This window comes from Colius striatus, chromosome 7 (genome assembly GCF_028858725.1).
Source record: "Colius striatus isolate bColStr4 chromosome 7, bColStr4.1.hap1, whole genome shotgun sequence".
Classification (NCBI taxonomy): domain Eukaryota; kingdom Metazoa; phylum Chordata; class Aves; order Coliiformes; family Coliidae; genus Colius; species Colius striatus.
In genome coordinates this window covers 43,136,420-43,158,066 of record NC_084765.1, presented here as the reverse complement: position 1 = coordinate 43,158,066, position 21,647 = coordinate 43,136,420, and the positions used below count along the sequence as shown (strand labels likewise).

The following is a 21,647-nucleotide window of genomic DNA, read 5'->3' as shown; positions in this document are numbered from 1 at the left end:
TTTGTAATCTATTTGCAACATACCAGTACAGGAATATTTATGCAGCTACATAATATTCCTAGAACGTAAGCACTCTTGTGTGCTGACTGCCAGTGTAACAGAAAGGAGATTTTAAAAAGATTAAAATGACCAGGTATTAATCCAAATTCACTGAAAAAAACCCCCAAGAGCCACCCAAACCCAGTGTAATGGTGAAAAGCAACATGACATTACTAGAAGCTACAAGAAACAGAGAGCTATCTATTCTGTATATTTAAATGTAAAGGGCTATTTAGGAACTTGGTATTTTCCCTTTAAACAAGCTTAGCTGTGCAAGGGATTTAGGTGCCTGAATTCAATGGCACCCAGCTCTCAGAACCTGCGAGAACTGCAGCTCTAAGGATCACAAGGTATGATTGCAATAAAGACTTTTCCACAGCAGGATTTGAAATGAAACCTACTCTGTCAGAAAAATATTTATCTGTCTTTCAGTGGATTAGTGTTAAGCTTTGTACTCTAACAGAGATTCAGATAGCATTTTATTTGAAGACATACGCTTTTTGAGCATCAGTTCAAGTCAAGATATCATTGAGTACCTCCATCGCGTAGTTCTGAAACACACTGGTACTACTGGTACTGCAAGACGACACCAACTCCGATTTGTCAGGTAAAGGGAACCTTGAAAGAGAACCTATCAACAGGAGAAACCCAAAGGATTAGTTATTCAGAATATGTATTCCTACTAAACCGTTTTTCTGGTCAAACAATACTGCAGCCAGAAAATGCGAGATGGATGATGAAACACGTCAGATACTCTCAGACAGAGAGGAACGTGAAGCTGCCATCTGCCCAGCACCAACAACGGCAAAAACAACATCTACCAACAGAGAATTTCCATATGTTCACTTTTCTCCCTTTACAACAGTTGGTAGCTTGGAAACAAATTTTACAGATTAAGTAATTCATACTCACACTTTCTGTCTGGATGAAAATTAGGGAAGGATAAGAGATGCTGCTTGTGACTGCACATATCCCTGAGCCCTCTCTTTGCCACAGTAAAAGAGCCAGGCCCTCTCCAGCCTCAGGATGCCCCCAAGCCTCTGGCCATGGTGACAGCCCGCTTTGCTTCTCTCCAGTTCCTCCAAACTGAGGAGCCAAATCTAGCACACTCTTCTACGTGCTCAGTGGAAGGAACTGAGGCGACAGATCTTCCTTTCATCCTGATTCTGCCTAACATGCTGTACTCCATAATGACAGTAGTACAGAAATGGATACAACACTCACTACCAATTACCCAGTGCAGATTAGGAAAAACACAAAGTTTAAAGTCTGTCTGATAATTAGCTTCAACAGCGGGTTACAGAAAATTACAACAATTTTCCAAAAAGGACTTTTTCTACTTTTAAAAGCTGAAATCAGATTAGTAAAGGTACCATCTGAAAGTTTTGATAGATTTTTTTCTAGAGCTGTACAGCTTACACAAATAAGATGATTCCATGAATACTGAAGGACACAAAAAGTCTCTTATTTGCACAGCTGTAGCATCCAGAAACTTATGCAGGGACAGTATGTTACTGTGCAAGTCGTTCCACAAGAAAGAACACAAAAACCAAGGTTCTACAATACAAATACCCCACAGTTATGGGCATATCAGTATGAATAAAAGTTTGCAGGTAGGAAAAGAGAAATTTCCTTCTTCTACAAAAAGGACTAATGACCAGGATGATCCCAAACTAAGAATTATGAAAGGACAGCTTTTTAAACCAGAATATTCTTGTTTGGATTGATGACTGCAATACAAGAGCTGTTTCTTACCACACTGGTCATATTGTTTTGATGAGCCATCTTGGGAAGCTGAGCTTTCTAGGCTTGTCCTGCTGAGGCCAATTCCTTTAGTTTCTGATGTAGTATTCTCCTGAGGAGAAGCACTTTCAAAATCATTGCAGACATCTTCATCGGTTAGAGAAGTAGATTCTGAGTCCAGAGCTCCAAGAGATGAAACACTTGCTCGGTCTGAATTTTGATCCTGAGAGAAGAAAACAAATTCCACTGAGAAAAGGAAAGGAAGGCAAAAATACTGCTGAAAGTAAGAAGCAGTCTTCTTTATCTCAATAAATTCAAGACATGAGCCTCTCTCCTTGGAAAATCATTCACCTCAGATCTGTTCTCAGAACCCATGTGACACAAGGCAAGTTTCACCGAGGATTAAATAGCTACATGAGGATTCTTTCTTAAAGATTCTTCTAATAAAAGCATCTAAATGAAAGCTAAAAGCCTTTTGATCGTAGAACTTCTTCCCATCACTGCTAGAAAAACTATCAGCAGCTGTAGGAATACATTAGGATAGGCAGGGCATCATTAACGCTTGGGTTCATTAGTCTCAGATTGGTTTTAAGCACATCAGGACAGTCCACCAGCAGCAATCTGTGTCTATTTTCATTCCCAAAGACTGGGAATAAAATGAGTTTTGGCTTGAGTTGGTAGCAGCACAGAAGATTCTGAGCAGATGACCTCAGCTCAGAATTACACTTTGGTAATGAATGCAAGCAGATCTCCCTTTTTACTTTTTTAATAAGTGCAATAAAGACTTTAAACCATTATTGTTTACATATTATTTCTTTAGGTAAATGAAAGGAAACCAGAGCAGTCTTGTCTGCCCTGTCAATACTCTACAGTATACTTATGTTTTCCCATTGAACATACTCTGAACCCATGCTAGACCAAAACTTTGACTTGGGACAATAAAATTAGGGTCCTGGCAATTCAAATATGATTAAACCAGCTCAATGTATGTATAGTGCACCATGATGCACATGATTCAAACAGGGGATTCATCACATAGGAGCCCGTGATTAAAACTTTACAAAGCTTTTCCCTTCAGTTTTGAGGGAGGGTAAAAAAAGTAATAACAGAAATGTACCTTTGAGGATGCAGCATACATTGTAAATTTTGAGTACCACTTGCTAGCTTTCTCTGCAACCCCTTTTCCAGCAGAAAACATGCTGCTCTTTAGAACATCAAACTTGGGTGTTAACAGCGTATCCAAGTTGAACGATGGTGAAGACACAAGTGTTAATGCACTAGTTGCATCCTGCGGCTGTTCCCTTGCTGGACTGTTTGGGGAATAAGCTGGCGAGGACCAAAGCCTGTCTCTTGGCCTTTCTTCAAGCTTTGCATGGTAACTCTTGGATTTGGTAAGAGTGGATGGCCTGGGGGAGTTTGGGGGAAGGCTGGACCTCCTGCAGGGCTGGATTACTGTTGGGCTCTTCTTATGAGCATTTCTGTCATCGTAGGGTTTTTGCAACTCAATGCTTGGGGCACGACTTGACAAAGGGCTGCTCATATTGTTCATGTACATGACTATTTCCTCAGCTAAATCTCGTCTTGCAGATGGAGTAGAAGCACTTCTATCATCCTCCTCCTCCTCTTCCTCTTTTTGCTGTTCTGTCTCAGCAACCAGCAGAGACAGTGGATCAAACCCAGTTTCGACATCCGTCTTTTCAATCGGCTTTACAGGAAAGCTGCCTTTTCTTTGCAGCCTTCTAGATTTTTCACTGGAGGATTTCACCGCTGTAGATGTCTCAGGTTCTGCATCCAGGTCTTCCAGATCAAAGATAACAGGAGAATCTGTTTTATCTGTAAAACTGCAATCAAAAGCTGCATCTTCATCACTAGATTCTTTCTCCAGGCTTTCTCTCTTAGATCCTAAAGAGGAACTTCTGATATTAAGAGTTTTTGGCCTTAAGCTTTTCTGCAGTGCACTAGATAGGATTTTGGCATCAGCACCTAGTTTTTCAACCATTTCTCCAGGGTTTGCTTCCTGATTTATTCTGTTCATCATGAGTCCCACTAAGCCATCTCCACTCAGGTTACGGTTCCTGCTTTCCCAGGGTATCTCCCTCAAGTCAGGTTCTACTGCGCTTTTATGTCTCTTTCTTAAGGATTTACTTTTTATAACTTCTGCTTCAGTGGTATTCTCAAAAGATGATGTAAACAGCAATCCTACTGAACTCTCTAAAAAACACAGATGAAACAAGGTTTTAAGTTTTCCTGTACAGCACGAAATAAACAAAATTACAGACGAATGCAAGTCTGTCTTATGTTTCAAGCAGTTTAACAAGACCAAGATGGAATTCACTGTATACTGCAAGTCACAGTTGACAAGTTGATTGTGGTCATAACTTTTAGGAAGGTTCAGATGACAAAACATTTAAAAAGGAGTCAAATCATACTACTCAAGTATACTTTGAGAGACATCATCAAGAACAGCCTCAGATATATTTCCTCTTCGGGAGACATATTCCATAATTAAGAAAGGTAAAAGAGAGGGATAGCAAAGTTAGCTAGGAAGTGGCAAAAAAAGGCATCACTTTCTAACCTGATGAATTAGAAATTGTGCCAACAAAAGCAGTTATTGTCAGAAACTCTCCATTGTTTTGCCAGGGCATACAGATGGACACTTTAAAGTATGGTATTACCGCATTTCAAGCACAGCTGACAGTATCACAATAATCAGATTTGACACTGCTTACAAAATCCCAAGTCTTGTTTGTTTTCTTGCAGCCTTCAACAACTAGTAAATTCCTTCAGGGTGGACAAGAAATTTCTATGCAGTACAATTAAGAGAAACTTTCAGGCAGTTTCACAAGTCCCTAGCAGAGGTCAACTATAGCAAAACAAAAAAAGACAACAAGAAAAAGATGCAGAATACTCAGAGAGATTGCCCTGACACAACATTTGCAGGCTTCAACCTAAACTCACTCCCACAAAGCTGCTGCCATAAATTTCACCATCCACTGCCATTACATCAATAAAATAGTGCATGTTTTGTGGACAGCAGAGCTCAGGCACACTGATATGTATTGACAAAGCTGCACAGGAATCATAATGTACTTTCACTCACCCGTGCTAGCTTCTGCTACTGTATTGTCGACTGTACCGTTGAGCCGCACTATGCTGGAAGTGGCATTGCCATCGCTTGAGTTCTGATAATTCAGTTTAGGTAAGCAGTCACCACTCCCTTTCACGCTCTCCACTTCAGACACTGTATATAGAAAAGGATAGACAGTTTTTAGGATCAAAGCAACCTAATTTAAGTCTCAAGTTTCCATTCCCTATGAGCTGTTTTACGCGTGATTAAGTTGTCACTTAATTGCGTGTGTTGTACGCATTCCCTGATGAGTAGGCTGATATGAACTTGGGCAGAGGTTTTCAAGTTGGAACAACTGAACCATGGATACTTAATCCCTAGCATTAGTTTTACAACTGTAAGTTCAATAAGCTTCTGTAAACAGAGTGCAAGTAATCAGATTTTGCATACCAAAATCTGTGGTGGTTGTGGAGGATAAGACCACCCTGACTTACCTGCAACAGACAGGCATAAGGCCCTTCTCTCCTGTCTTTGCAAGAGCTTAGGGTCAATGAGACTATCTTTGTACAGATCTCATTACCCCCATGACTACACAAGAGAAATGAAGTGTTGCATTTATATTCACCTCTTAAGATATGAAATTACTTCTCTCAAAGAACTCAAGCGACATAATATTCTCAAGTCACATTCAAAAGCGCAGAACATTTTCAGCACGTATTGCTATAGAAAGCCACAAACTTGGCTTAACTATGGTTAAAAATACAAGATCTGAGCACAGTTCACATTTTCTGTGTCCTCAGAAGTTTCATTGAAGCTAAATAACCTGCCAGCTATCTTACAGGTATGTTGTGACTATGGGTAACAAACAAATTTTGAAGCAAACTGAATAAAAAAATCCTAATGCTAGAAGGAAATCTGTGGTGAAAACACTGAAGCAACTTTTCTGGTTCTACACTTTCTTGTACTTTTACACCATTTCTACTTGAGAAGGGGATTATTAACTCAAGTAGCAGGGGAAAGCACACTGAAAAATTTAAATCATGGTATTATTAAGAGAATATTGATTATTAAGAGTATTTTTGATGAATGTATATGGACATCTTTAGTACTTGTACGTTATCACTACACACTCTGATCTGCTACATGCTTGTATAAGGTCTATGCTGCTCAACTACAGTAAAGGGAATCATGAGCAACAGATGAAAAACCTGAAGGAAAAAAAAGGTCTATAGCAAATTCAAAGCCCTTTTAATTTCTGATGCATCTCCTGAACTCCAGGGAGCTGAGTAATTTAGACCAACCTCTCAGACTTGCAAAAACGCAGTTGTTCTCCTCTTATGGGATTTATAAAGAAAGAAGACAGGTAAAAAAGGTTTTCCTGGAGATTATGCCTATAAAGCAATTACATTTTTTGAAGACAAAAACATTAAGCTGTAATTACTATTAGGCCTTTATATTACTATTATCACTTATTTGAAATGGAGGGGAAAAAAGAACTGTAATTTAAAAAGTTAAACCATTACACATCCAGAAAATTACATTTAGAGAAAAGAACTTATGCATGGGCATAAACTAGCACTATCACATCCACTCACTGTAAAAAACATCATCAGCTGTCCCACTTAGCTTTTGCTGAAATCCCTATTTATCCACAGTGACCTAGATTTCTCTGTATTCGTAAGATACATACAAGAACTGGAGTCACTCTCTCTCTTGTCCTCTTTTTGTTCTTGTATATCTTGAAGACAAGTTTTCCCTTGCCTGGCTTCTTCTTTGAATGATGTGTTATTGCCAGAGTCTGAAAGTCCCCCTATCATAGCAGGGAAAGGACAAAATACAGACCATTATGGTATTTAACAGCATAACATTATTAAACACAATGAATTGAACTTCCACAAGGATTCAAAAGCCTCTTATCAAGCACATTCCAATTAATAGTGAACATTTTACCACCAAAAAAAAGAGATAAATGATTGGTTTACTTTTACAGCATAAACAATGAAGTGATGAATAACAATAAGCAATGCAGTTAAAATACTGCTTTAACTGCAATGAAGTTAAAATACTGTACTAAAGCACTGTTTTTCTCTGCTTCTGTTGCCTGGTTTATTTGATCAAAGTGCCACATCTTTTAAAGAACTCTAAGAGGCATCTAAACATAGTTTCATTGAGCATAGGACGTTTCTCACAGTTAATGCATGCAATCTCATGGGTTTACTCTAGGAACTAAGAATGTTGAAACAGTGCAGCAGCAACCATGAGTTGGTTTGCAAAACAAGATGAAAATAAAAATAACTAACACCACTCCCAAAAAAAACCATCCTAAAAATATCCAAGCCACTATCTGGTCATTAAGACACAACAATGCCTCAAGTGTAACTAATTAGTCTGATTGTTTTCAAGTAGGAAATCTACTTAACACTATGATAGTTGTTCCTCTTCCAGGTTGTTATAAAGCATTAGCACCAAAATAAAGCAAATTAACAAAGCAGATAGTATTTATAGTGACAGAATCTTTAAGTGAGCACTTCAATTAATGTGCACTCCACGTCTTTTGCCCAGGTCAGCCTGAAGTCTCCAGCAGTCCTGCAGCATTTTTAGGGGGTTTGCTCACAGGAGATAACAGTCACCTGTCCAGGATCAAGAGGGTAAAACATGTCTGAAAGTTATCTTCTTTCCCCTAAAAATGCTGCACAGAAGCTCTACAGAGGGTGTGTTGTAAAGGTTGCTATTGTAAAGGTAAAACATTCTGGAATTTATGGAAAACTTTCAGGATTGCCTGAAGAGTCAGCGTGGTGTTTGTATGGAGCCTCTTCTGGTAGCGGGGAAGGGGCTGCAGTGGTGGTCCAGGTAAGAAGCATGCATTCAAACTACACGCTTTCATGCAAATAAACCCCCCCCAAAAACAGATAATGTCAAAAGCAAATACCATTAATTAACTAAATGACAGTTACTTAGTAAAACTTGTAAACTTCCTTAGTTTAAATGCTCTGAGCTGTGACCAACATTTCTAAGCTCTTATATAATGCTTTGCAGAGGTAGGTTTTAAAAAAGTGGTTCATCAGGAAAGGTCAGCTTCAGAAACAGGCAGAAGTGAAGTAAATTTATCCAAGGTCATCCAGATGGCTAGTGATAGAGCCAGAAGTAGGACTGTAGTCTCCTGGGTCTGGGAGAAATACTCTAGCTTTAGGACCATCTGTTTGTCAGGGCAAAGATTTATTTGTGCGTATTTGGAGTCACAGAGTAGCTCCAATTGGAAGGGACCTTGAAAGATGACTCAGATGATCTTCATATATTTATACACGTATATGGTAAAGGTCTCCCAAGGTCAACTACAACTAAACTCTACTGCTGGTACATTGTAATCTACTATCTTGCTTTACTAGGAGTAAGCTATAAATACTGTGGAAAGTTGCACCTAAGGAAAACACAAACTACAGGTAATCAACACCATGGTAATATTGCCATTTAAACATCATCTAAATCTTTGCTGAAAGGGGAAGAAAAGAAACCCCAAATTTACAGCCTCAAGTGTTGTACTTATAAAGATAAATCTTATTATTTGAGTTGGCACTTGGAACCTACAAAACTCATTCTAATTGCCTCTTCACTAACATCAAAAAAGGAGGAAAACAAACCAAGGAAAGGTCAGACAGAAGGTTCTGCCAATTATGAGACTGGCTATTGCATCAACTAGGATAATTATCACATCAGTTTCAGGTTCATCTCTCATCTTCATTAAGAGCTGATACAATAAATCAAAAGCAGGCTGTTTTGGATTCAAAGACAAAAAAAACCAGCTGTACCTTACATTTATGCAGGAAATTTTTAGTTTTTCCTCTAAAACCATTTAATCATCAAACTGATAACAGAAAGCTTTTTGAAATAATTTTCTTATCAGCATGAAAACAAGAGAAAAAGAGAAGGATGTGAATACTGTACCAGGAGTGGCGGTGTGGGAGGTGCCTGCTGGTAGCTTTTTCAATGCTTTTTTGAATTGTGCTATTCCCAAAACAACATTTCGTATTTTCATCCACAGGAAATAGCCACCTCGATTGCTTGAAGGCCAGGTACTTTCCAAAACAGCCTATTTTGGAAACATCAAAGTCAAATCAAGTCATCTTAAGGAACAGTCGGGTGTGAAAACATTCATTTCAAATGGGGTTATATTAACAGTTATGAAGCAGGACTTCTAAATCTAAAAATGGAGAATACAATTATTCTGTCTCCCATTTTCTTCCATTACTAGAAATGACAGAATGACATCATTACTGCTCCCTCCTTTTGCTCGCTTCTGTTTGCCTAGATAAAAAACACATTTAACTTCTCTTTTAATTCCTCTTTCAGAAATACTGACCTTATTGTAGTAGCCATAAGTAATGGCATTGGGGTCAATACCAGCTTTCTGCATTTCAAAAAGCACTCTCACTGCTAGCACAGGCTGACCATACTGCCCACACAGCTGCATGAGTACCCGGTAGCACACCTGGAAATACACACAAGTTAGCATTGTGCTTCTGTACTCAAATATGTACACTATTCAATAAAAGCCATGAGCTACTTCTGGGATTTTCAGGTTGATTTGTTTTACCTCATCAGGTGGATCTATTTTTTTGGTATGCATTTTTTGTAGCACATCATACGCAGTTCTCAGAGCCCGGACCTTTGAATGGCACACTTTCACATATGCAGGAAGGCAGATAAACCAAAGCCCATAGCAGTGACGTAACAAACACCTGGACCACATCTGTGGTATAGATGAGTACTTCTTAGCAATTTTATGTGCAGATTTAATTTCCTGGAAAGATACAATATCTATTATTTATGTATGCCTACACACACACACATTACCCAAACCTACATGTTCAAAACTGAACATGTGTTGGGCTACATGATCTCTAAAGGTCCCTTCCAACCCCTACCATTCTGTGATTCTATGACATCTACAGAAACTGCAATATTAATATGAACAATGTACTCAAAGTGGGAAAGAAAATGAAAGCAGTGAGTGATAGCAAAAGCAGTTGCTGTGCAATACTTCCCTCCTAAAAAGTTGCACTTCTTCAAATTTATTACTTTTTTAAGTCTGTTACTTTCAGTCTGTATTTTTAGGAAGAAACATGTGAAAGTCAGAGACTCTCTTAAAGCCCTGGACAGTGAAAAGCAATACAAAAGTGGATGTGGAAGCCCAATAGTTTATGCTCACGGGGAACAGCATGAAGAACACAAAGACAACACAGCAAATGACAATTTGTGTTCAGAGGCTCTGTATGACAACATGTAGGCAAGGAGCATGGGTAAACATCCAAAGAGCAGTCAGCATGGTTACCCTATAGTCACTGTGTCAGTGAAGAACCAGTACTTAGGCTGCACCCACTGCCAGTCAGTCTTTACAGCCACACTCAAGACAAAGGCAGCAAGCTATCACTTTCCAAAGTGTCTCATGCTGCAAGAATACCTGCAAGTACCTGTTTAGTTCTTCTGAACATTGGTGATGGGCTGTTGGGACTACTGGCTTTCGAGGACAGTTTATTATTTGGTGCTGTGAGAAATCCTTCAGGTCGTTCAAACAAATCTAGTTTTAATACTGGAAATCCGTTATAGCTGTAAAAGAAACATGTCATATAAGTTCTGTAAGGCAGTTCCAAAGTAAACATCTCACATAGCAGCAAACAAAACAAACCAAAGTCAATTACACAGCTGCACTAGAAGCTACACAGGAAATAGAAAACACAAAAGCAAACCTTTGAAGACACCGTCGACAAAGTGGTTTACTAATCCATCTGCATGATTTCATAAGCCTGCAGTCTCTTAACCTGTTATTCCAGTGTAAGCAACTTGAATTGATAAATACATTTGCTTTCATAGCATTTTCTTTAATTAATGTGTCAAAGGCATTAGTATTGATTCTCACCAATAAAGGAAAATGTGTGCTTAGTCCCCAGTGAGTATCACATGGCAGAGGCTTATAAAAATCAATATGAACAATATCAAACGATGTAAAAGATTGCATTAGATTTTAAAATATTTCTCAGACCTAATGAAGAAACCAACAGAGAAACCCTTTTGACATAATTACTAAATTAGCAACACCAGTTTCCAGAGGTTCCTGGAAATGTACTCTCCCTTTCCAAAGAGCATCAGCAGCTTGTATGGTTATCAGCAGCAGCAGCAGGCCAACAGACTGGGTCCATTAATTTCAATTTTTAACCTTAAAAAAATGTCACCAGCTAGCACAGTGTAATGGGAACAAACAGCCAGCTTTATTAAATATTACTACTTCTGTGTGTACACACGGAGAATCATTAAACCTTCAAAAGAGCTGGCACATTAGGCATTTTACACACACATTTTCACTTGAGCAACATAAATGGATAGGAAAACTCTTGGCTATCACAAGAACCTAGAAACTAAACTCTACAAGGGCAGCTGTTAGGCTTTCAGTTAGCATCCTACCGTGTCCTCAGCTTACCTGTATTGTAGGGGGTGCTCTTCACCATTTGGCAGATGAGGGATCTCCGGTGGCGTTATGAAAACTGTATGCTCACTCTTGTATGACTCATCCAGCTCGATAAGTCGAGTTTCCCCAGTTTTGTCCATATCTACCTGGAGTAGTTCAGTTAAATGAGTAGTTAGTGGTGTTATTGTATCTTCTGCTGTTACAGCTATATGGTCAAGCAAAGACAAAGTCTGCACCACCATCAAAGGACTGCAGCTTAAAAGTAAGGATGCCTTCCAAAGTTATAATGAGAATAGGAAGTGTCACATCATTTTTGCAAACTTTACCCCAACTTAATAACCTGTGTTGAAGGGTGTACTATGAATTTACTGTTTGCACTGTAAGTAGCTGTTAATCCTTTTGAATACAATCATATCTGGAGCTATGTTTTCAACTGCAGCAGTAACTTGAAGCTTATTTTAAATATGGAACTAAGAGCTGTTTATTCCCCTTTTTTAACCACTGAAAACAAACATTATCCCATTGTCTGATGTACACAGAACCTACAAACAACACTATTTAGCAGTTTCAGTCACACAGTCATTAAGGTCATGTAGGTTTGCAGAGATGCAGAAATACACATGAATTCAAAGATCCAATGGCATAAAAGCATGTTACCATACTAAAATTAAAGGGGGACAGAAGTAACTTACTGCTTTTTTAGTAAAACTGTGATCTGGAAGGTGAAGGGGTAGCTTCACGATCTTTTTCCTCTTTCAGAGAACTCAAGAGTTGTGTGTGTGAGAAATACAGCAAATATTGTGTGGCCCTGCCCTCTCACAGCTAGGAATGAAATTTGGTTTGGGGACAACAAAGGCAACTTGTAACAATACTATCATTAAACACAAATCACAGCTGCACTTGTTTTGTTTTCAGCTTTGTAACTTGGCAATCTGAGCACAAGTCTTTGCTTTTGTTAGCCTTGCTGTGTCAGAGGAGAAATCTGCACTCCCCAAATGAAAGCCCCAGCTTTAAAGACAGCAGCAGAGACACACTCCAAGGCTCCAGGCAAACTTCAAAACATCAAACTGTAGGATCCAGTGTGAGAAAACCATCCAATAAGTTCACTGAAAGAATTGCTTGAGATAAAAACAAAAGAACTGAAGCAAAACTCAGCCACCCCAAACAAGATATTGAGAAACCAGGAACAGTTTCCCTTTGAGGCAAAGGATAGACAAGCCTTTAACAACATTCCAAGCTTCCTACTGCTACTGCTTGTGTTACAGAAACATCTAGGAACACAGCAAATACAGCATGTATTACATTCCACCTGAGAGCCTTTACTTGGTATTTGCATTGATATTTGTATTGCTTTGCTTCTTGTCACCAGTTGCATCTCCTCCAATACCTCATAAGCGCTGCTTCTGCTCATGGCATGAGGTGCAGATCCATCTCCAAGAACCAGCACTACCAAAAAACCTCACTTCCATATGCTTTTTGTCCAAATATTGATAGTTCCAGTGTTCAGCCCAAGTACTGTCACATTATGTTTATAGCCATGATTTAAATGGTTTAAATAGCAACCAAATTACAGCCAAAAGAAATGAATGAGCAACCTGGGGAACTCAAGGATGAATGTTCTTCATCCCTTAAGAGTTTAGCAACTAAGACATAACGTACAAAGAAAGCATCTTCCACAGTTCTCTCCCTCCAGTGGGGCAGAAGCATGTCAAGTATTTTCAGTGCAATTCTTGACTATTTAAAATGTGGTAAACATACAAAGAGGTGTTCTTAATTACACATTTTACTGTGAGAGACAGATGGAAAGTATTAGCAAATCAAGGCAGCCAAGAAGCAAGGACATATGGCTCCCAAGAAGTAGAAATAAACGTAACCTCACTTGGCAATTTAAAGACTTCTCAGGATGTAAAAAACCCCCACAGTTACAAGTTTTACCAGTGAAACACAACAAAGCCAGTAGCTTAAATGTCTATTGAATTGAGATAATTTTTTAATTCCTGGGAAAACGAAAACTGTGAGACAATTACACCGTATCTTTCAGCAGACAAAATGGGTCATCAATTAAATTCAGTCTCTGCTGCTGCTCTCTAGGATAAAATAACATGTAGAAGTGATTACCCCTTAGCTTAAACTATTCTTATTAATTATTTGAGGCAAGTTTTAGATTCTATTTTACAGATAACTAATTTCACAGGACATCAAATTTGTCTCAATTCAGTGGCTTATAACTACCCATCTTTCAACCTCTGACTTCACTCTTTCACAGAATCATGAATACTCTTCCAGGTACTGGTTCACCTAGTGAAAGACATTAAATTTCAGTGATTCCAATAAAGTTAATGTTTATTTAGATATTAACATCTGGTCAAAGAGCATCTTGGCTAAAGCTCCAGCTCATATAAGAGTCCTTGGTATGCTTCAATAGTGTGACTTTGTATGTTATGGTTAAAGTACTAGAAAGAAGAGAAATAAAAGGAGAGGAGGTAAATATATCAGTATTCAAAGGAATCCTACATAGAAATCCACTCCGTCTTATCAATGAAAACCTCATTTCACAAGTGATTCTAAAGCCACTGCAAACCCTAAACACATGGTAGTTCCAGTGCCTCAGTTTCCCCACGTGTATCACTGGCATACAAGTAGTTATCTCATTAATAAAACTGAAGGAAATTCTCACTGACAGAAATAGAAGTACAAGTGTTTTCTGTAAAATTTATTCTCGTGGCAGTGTCATGGGCATTTTTTTTACAATGAAGAAAAGCTGCCCACTGCAACAAATGGCAAAGTAACTGGCATTCAAACTGAAGAGTCTCTGCTTCAGCTGTACACGTGGCTACTTAACCTTTTAGAAAAGGTGAAAGCTCCAACAGCTCCACAGATTCTGTGCAGGCTCACAGTGGCATAACCAATCTCAGTATTGCTTTTTCTGAACAACCGTCTGAATTCCCCAGCAAGATAACTTTAGCAAGGGCATCCACTTCAGTGCCCTCAAACCATTCTATAAAATGAAATGCAGTAGACAGATTGTGACTCTTATTACATGCTCATCACCTTCTGAATACAAATTCTGTTTAACATTAGTCAGAGAACTAGCACAATGGAAACCAAATACTGCTCAGGAGAGTTTAGCCACTGGGGTGTGTATACTCCTGCCTAAGAGAGCTCCCGTTTTTCAACGGTAACTGGCATAGAGCAAAACAAGCATTGTGTTTTGAAGGCCTTTTAACAGAGCTGTAGGATAATCAAGTGAATGCTACAGAAATATTTGCAATTAAATCAATTTGCCACCCACAAATACCTGCAGCTTGTGCTGTAGAACTGTGAAGCACACTTTGGAGAAATACTACTAATGAAATATTGAGAGTAGCGAAACCTGTAAAGGCCATTCAATACCGTTAGACCATGTCTTTACATGTCGCCCAAACTTAACTGCGTTCAGATTTGTTTGCAAAACATCTCCATCTAGCTCTTCTGCACTTCCACAACAGAAATAACAATAATAGAAATGGTAAATAGCAGTTTTCACAGTCTTTAGTATTAATTCCTGTGGAGCAAACAGCAGTCAGCCTACTTCACAGGAAATCCTCGACAACTGTGCATTACTTAAACACCAGTGTCCTGGAATGGGGTGTTACATACACCTGTACCTTCACACTGCTCAACATTATATTAATGTTGCTCAATATTATATTCATATTGTTTTTTCTTATAAACTTTAGTATTTTTAAAAGTCTGAGTGACACTTCCATGGAACACAAGAAAAAGAAATCCACTCTGAACCAGTCTAGCAGACGTTCTAAGGTTGGTTCAAGAAAAACACCAACTGAGATCATGCTGCATTTTCATACTCCCTGTCACAGACCCCTTAACAATTGCCTTTCCTTCTAATTACAAATGAGAGAACAGCAGAGCTATGGATAGCAAGTAATTCCTTCACTGCAATAGAAACACAGTGGTAGACTACTAGAACCCACTACAAATGCCACCTTACATAGAGCTTATATGTGATCCAACATCATAAATCCTGCTTATTTGAAGGAACCCATAGCTTTCATACCCATCAACGTTTGGTAACAGGCATTAGGAAATATTCTTATCCCAGAGAAGAGTGTCAATAGAAGCAGTGTATTGAAAACATTTACATCAGCAAGTTGGTTTTGAATTGGGGGAAGCAAGTGACAGCTGTGTGAATGAAAGAGTTGATAAAGGTTCATTTTAGTTATTTACTTTTAGTACAAATCTTCTAAATATTCTCCATGAGTAAATAGATAATTTCTATTAGAATGAACTTGACAGCACATTGTTTTAAAAAGTCAAGGAATTTCATATTTATAATAATGAAAAACCAGTGAGACTGTTTCAGTGTGCTATTCATCAGCCCCATTCCTAAATGGCTGCATGAAATATGACACAATCTATTAAAATGCTTGTAGTTTTATCTAAGGAATATAACTCTCTGATAAAGCTGCTCACAGTAGCTACTTTGCAGCCAGAACATTCCACTTCTTAGTATGGGCCAGTATTTCAGGTGTTTACATACATGTGAAAGTTAACACTTGTAATCTGTTCTCAGTGTTATATTTACACTCGCAAGAATGTGAAGCAGAAGGCAAAACAAAGCCCAACAAAAAAGGAAAACGGAAGGCTCCAGTGACCAGACAAAAGGAAGTGAAAGGAAAAACACATATAAACTTGCACTGCAAATATATTCTGCTTGTACTACTTCAGATAATGCAAGCAACAGCAGAAGTTAAGGACTGTATGCATATGAAGATGTGCTTACTTTATCTACGCAGTCATCAAAAAATGCCAGGCTTGCGTCCTTATCACTGACAAAGGAGCACTCTTCAATGAAGCGAATAAACATTTGAGTTTTAGTCATCAGTGTGTAGAACTTCTGATGTGAACGATCTCGACTTTTGAGGAAACCTACACAGTGAAATCAGAAGCATGTAAGAACGCCCAGAACAAAAAGGCCCTCACCAAAAGCCAGCATGCACTCTGCTGTCGAGCAATGGTCTTTCTGTCATCTGACAGTACTCCAGAACTTTATCTGCACTTACATTTCTACCACCATTCACAACACTGCACAGGTTTCTATTCTTTAAATTAGAGAGAATCTAAAATAACAAATTAATATACATAAAACAAGTTGACGACTCTTCACCTTGTAGTTCAAAGAGTGAACTTGCATCTGTGGCTGTTTCAGAAGGTGCCTCTGTTATTGGCCTGAGGTAAGACCTGTAACCTTTTAGTATTGAGGCCATGAAACACAGGAAGGCTTCCTGGATCTCCAGATCTAACAGATGCAATTTCTTCCCAGAATTAAAATCGTAGTCATTCATTGCTAACTCCATGAATGCATCTTCTCTTGGTCTCTGTTGCACTGTGAACAAAAACCCCATTATAATGTTTCACATCATTTTTTCCCCTAATATTGGTAAAAAAAAAAATGTTTGTCCTACAAGATTCACTGTCTACTGAGCTCCATTAAATCTGAAACATATTAAAACATATGTGATTAAACCCAACCATGACATGCAACAATGAGTTCAGCCTGACCTTCTACAGTTCATGTATCTCTGGATAATACCAAAACCAAGACATGTTTACCTTTCCAGCACGTTAGTTACTACAGCAACAGAGAGAACCAGTATGGACAGAGCTTAAAAAAAACCCACCCTCCAAAAAGGCTGTTTGTACCAACATGTGAAAAATTATACAAGAACTGATTGAAGCAGCATGTCCAGTATTTGTGCTGAACTTTTAATCCTCCAATGTTTATAAACATCTACCATTGCTATCTCAAAATTTTAGGTAAAGTACTATCAGCTTGATTGACAAGGTTACCTCAATTGGCAAGACATCACCAGACTTGAACAGGCTTTGGAGATGAAACAAAGGTCTTTAGTAGGTCTTGGTCTACTCTGTCTTGATATTCCCTTCTCATAGAAGCTCTGCTTTTGTTTTGGTACAAGGCATCAATACAAAGGGATATCTACTGAGCACCATCTCCTGCACCTCAAAAGCCCCTACATGGGTTTCCATCTCTGGACTTAAAGCACAGATTTTCCTGTTCTGTACAAATCCATTATGTTTAGTGTAACAGGTGACTTAAGGACATCTTTAATTAGCTGTATTTATCTGTTAATGTGGCACACTATATCCAATGTAAATCTACTATACACTTTCCCACTTACATTCTGCCAGCTGCTGATATAAATTACTTAAAGTGTTCATCAGATTTTTACAAGGTTTCTTTGGTAAGATCTTCCATGCAATAGCTTTCTTATCTCCAGTTCTGCAAGGAAAAACAACCCAAAGCATGAGTATGCATTGAAATAAGCATATGTATATAAACATATATATGTGCCTGCGTTCAGAGAACTTCTCAATCCCACCAGTCAATGTGTTGGACTGAAAAGGAAGGAAAACCAACCAAATTAAAATTTGATTTATTATATGGAGATTTGATCACAGCTATCCAACTAACATCCTAAGCTTCAGGATGATGGTTATGCAGCCACAGTGTTTAGCACTGAAATCAATCCACTTAGAAAGATGGATTAATAGTATTAAGCACCTGCCATTCACAAGCAACCACCACAAATGCTGTGTTCTGAGTTGCAATTACTTAAACTCGATTGAGATGACCAGAATGCTCATAGTAATCTGAAATCAGGTTGGTAACTGCTTTTGTGTTTAGTGCACACAAATTTGGACTTAATTCTAGCATTAGCATGATGAAAAACAATTACAACATCCTTTGTCAACAGAGGGCAGTAGCAAGCCTTGAGACCTTATTGCTCACAGCTGCAAAAAATTGGGAGCACTTGTTTGACATCTTTGTCCCTAAGATGAAACAGAAAATGCATAGAAAGTCAGCTAAAAGCAGAGTGAAAACAGAAATAACTGGAAAGGAATTACTTTCCATGAATAAATGTGTAACTAATTAGACCAATAGCGTAAGTGCACCAACACGTTCCTTTCTCAGCAAGGAAAACGAACCTGAAGTGATCACAGCCAAGTTTGAACTAGTTCCTAAAATCTGCAGAGCTGACTTTGCTATATAAATGTGGCAGCAACATAAAATCCTTCACAGGAATTCCTGTTTACAAATATTTAATACATGTAACCTTCTTGAAATTAACACACAACTTGAGAGTTGGGCACAGAGGAACCTCACGAGGTTCAACAAAGACAAGTGCAGAGTCCTTGCACCTGGGAAGGAGCAACCCCCTGCACCAGGACAGGCTGGGGTGGCCTGCTGGAGAGCAGCTCCAGCAGAGGGACCTGGGAGTGCTGGTTGAGAACTAACTAAACATGAACAGCAAAGTGTCCACTTGGGCAAGGCAGCCAATGGCATCCTGGGGGCATCAATAGGAATGTGAGAAGCAGGTTGAGGGATGTTCTCCTCCCCATCTGCTCTGCCCTGCTGAGGCCTCATCTGGAGTCCTGTGCCCAGTTCTGGGCTCCTCAGCTCCAGAGGGACAGGGAACTGCTGGAGAGAGGCCAGCACAGTGCCACCAAGATGCTGAGGGGAATGGAGCATCTTCCTTATGAGGAAAGGCTGTGGGACCTGGGGCTGTTCAGTCTGGAGGAGACTGAGGGGGGGATCTCATCAACACTGAGAAGTACCTAAAGGGTGTCAGGAGGCTGGGGCAGAACTTTTTTCTGTTGTATCCAGTGACAGGACAAGGGGGAACGGAAAGAAGCTGGAACACAAAAGTTCCATTTAAGCATAAGGGAAAACTGTTTCAGTGCTGAGGTGAGGGAGCCCTGGCCCAGGCTGCCCAGGGAGGGTGTGAAGGCTCTTTCTTGGGAGGTCTTCAAAACCCGCCTGGACACGTTCCTGTGTGACCTGATCTAGGTGGGAACTGCTTTGGCAGGGGAGTTGGACTGGATGATCTCTAAAGGTCCCTTCCAACTCCTAACATTCTGTGATCCTATGAAGTGAGAATCAGTATGGTTAATCTAGGAACTGTGCCAATGTGTGCAGTAAGATTTTACTGTAATGGAAGAAATGTTCCATGAGGATTGCACCTCCATTATTCCACGCTGAACAAAAGATCACCCTCATTTCAAGAAGGATGATGCATTAGAAAGTTCAGAGATTTAAAACAAATAAACCCCACATAGTTTTGCCCAAGAGCTAGTTTTTGCCTCTGAAGACAGGAAAATAAATATTAGCATGAAAAAAAAAGTGTTAAGAAATACTTACTGTGAAATTGTATTAGTATCTAGGTCAACACAGCTAACATCTGGTGGAGGGTCATAGAGATCAAAATATCTTGAATCGATTCCCACTATGAATGGGCATGGTGCACTTAACACATCTGCCAGTGCCAAGGGACAGAGAGGAATATATGGGCAGGGCCAGTGGAAGGGAAATATCATCTTTGAAAAAATGTAGAGACAAAAACATTCGTTAAACATGTATAATAATACAGACTATGCAAGTATAAACCACAGTTCACACTAAGTGCCACTTCAACATCATTCCAAATGGCAGATAATTATTACTGAAAATCTAGATGCAGATTACTAAACTAAAAATTGAACTAATTTCTATGCAGTTTAATGTGTTTAACTTGTAGGGGAAAAAAACTCTTCAGTGTAATAAGACTGTATACAGCAGAGGTAGCAAACAATGCTTAGTGAGAACAGGCAGGAAAATAACATGCATTTAAAACTCTTCTGCACTGCTATTTGGGAAAATTAGGAAAATTTAGGAAAATTCAGTGCATTATCACGACCAAGATACATGTTTATTTACAAGATTTACACAGAAAGAATCGACAACAGCTACTCTTTCTCTTCTGCCTTTGTGGGATATTATTAGTAACATGCATTTCCTCTCCAATGAGCTTTATTTTTACTCTTATATTTAAGTAATCTTTAAGCCTAACAGTACTACTTCTAATTTTAGATTTTATCCAGAAAGACATTCTTTATTTCCAGTTACAGGTGTGTGAGTAAAAGAATGTTACTTACAGAGACTAAAGCCTCTGTCACACTAGTAAGGACGGACGGTCGCAACGAATGGATGAGAATTTTATGCTCCGTCACAGCAAACACAAGTAGAGTTACTGCATTTTCAGGTCCTAAATTCTGAAGTAGTGTAGAGAACTTGCCTCCACTGTCACAGAATATAAACACACTGGTGAGTTATAAGGCACCATGAAAAACAAAATAAAGAAATGTTCAGTGACAACACAGAAAACAAAGCAGTAGAGGAAGATTTTATCACCTTAAACCTGCAAATCTTTCTTTTAAAGACTGCCACGCAGACTGGTTGTTCCACGTCTTTCCTCATTGAAGAATGGTTACTTTCCAATAGTTACCATGATTCCTGAAGCTATCCTTGACTATTTTCAGGACATGTGCGTGGTGATTTTTGTTTTTCCAAGACAACATACATTTGTGTAATCATTCTTCCACACAGAGACAGGGAAGTTAAGACAGTCACAGAACTCCTTCAGCTCTCTTGCCATACAAAAGCTGCACTACCCTGGGAGCTGGGATCCTAGAAAAGGGATCTAACCATCTAGGATTTGCTCCAAGAAACACTAAACCACAAATATTGTTCATTAGACATATAACCTTGTCAGGGCACAGGTCCAGTCACATGAATAAATATCAGATATGCTAGCTACAGAAGGCATCAGGCAAGGTTAGTTAATTTGCACAATTAAAACTCCAAGTAACAAATCTTTTCTGTAATTTAAGTCAGAACACATTTCACAATCAAACAGAAGATACTGTTACTTGCCTCAGTGGAAGAGGTGATGACACAGGTTGGCTAAGAATCAGGTTATCATGTGGTGATAGCTGGAAGAAGATTTTTAAATGTATTCTTTTTATTCTGAACTTTGGAAACACATATTAGAAATTACACAGCTACACAAAGAACACCTGAAACCCAAATCTAAACTCAGCTGAACCTTATATAGTCCAGCACTGTAAGAAGTGACGCACAATGCTATGCTCCAGTATATTTTGGTAAAAGCCAGGTTAAGTTTGCTCTTCCTTTCTTAGCCAGAATTGAATACATTGCATATTCATAGAGAGGAATTTAAAGTAGCTAATACTGCAAAAAACCGAATATATTAACTGCTGAAAAAGGAAGTCTTCTGTATTTTAAGGGAAGTGAAGACTCATAGTTCAGACACAGCTTTCAGGGGCAGGAATCTTTTTGGATTTAGAGGGAAAGAGATGGATAAAATGTATTAAGAGGAGAGATGGCAGGTCATAATGTAAAGTAATATTTTCTTCAGAAGACGTGAGAATTAGGCTCTTAGCTGGTACAAGCTGCTCAGCTCAGCCTTGATAAAATCT

General features: G+C 38.8%; 1 protein-coding gene across 3 annotated transcripts in view; it reads right to left on the bottom strand.

Moving 5' to 3' along the window:
* DENND4A (DENN domain containing 4A) overlaps positions 1-21,647 on the bottom strand; it is a 54,003-nt gene that overhangs the window by 9,372 nt on the left and 22,984 nt on the right. For all 3 annotated transcript variants that reach the window (XM_061998971.1, XM_061998973.1, XM_061998972.1), the window contains 16 exons: positions 21,082-21,140; positions 20,304-20,448; positions 19,531-19,706; positions 17,510-17,610; positions 16,477-16,695; positions 16,093-16,238; positions 11,322-11,455; positions 10,318-10,453; positions 9,441-9,647; positions 9,207-9,335; positions 8,792-8,936; positions 6,540-6,659; positions 4,883-5,023; positions 2,900-3,993; positions 1,795-2,005; positions 576-670 (listed from right to left, as the gene is read on the bottom strand). In XM_061998971.1, the coding sequence (XP_061854955.1) occupies positions 576-670; positions 1,795-2,005; positions 2,900-3,993; positions 4,883-5,023; positions 6,540-6,659; positions 8,792-8,936; positions 9,207-9,335; positions 9,441-9,647; positions 10,318-10,453; positions 11,322-11,455; positions 16,093-16,238; positions 16,477-16,695; positions 17,510-17,610; positions 19,531-19,706; positions 20,304-20,448; positions 21,082-21,140 (3,258 nt within the window). The remainder of the gene's footprint in view (positions 1-575; positions 671-1,794; positions 2,006-2,899; positions 3,994-4,882; positions 5,024-6,539; positions 6,660-8,791; positions 8,937-9,206; positions 9,336-9,440; positions 9,648-10,317; positions 10,454-11,321; positions 11,456-16,092; positions 16,239-16,476; positions 16,696-17,509; positions 17,611-19,530; positions 19,707-20,303; positions 20,449-21,081; positions 21,141-21,647) is intronic.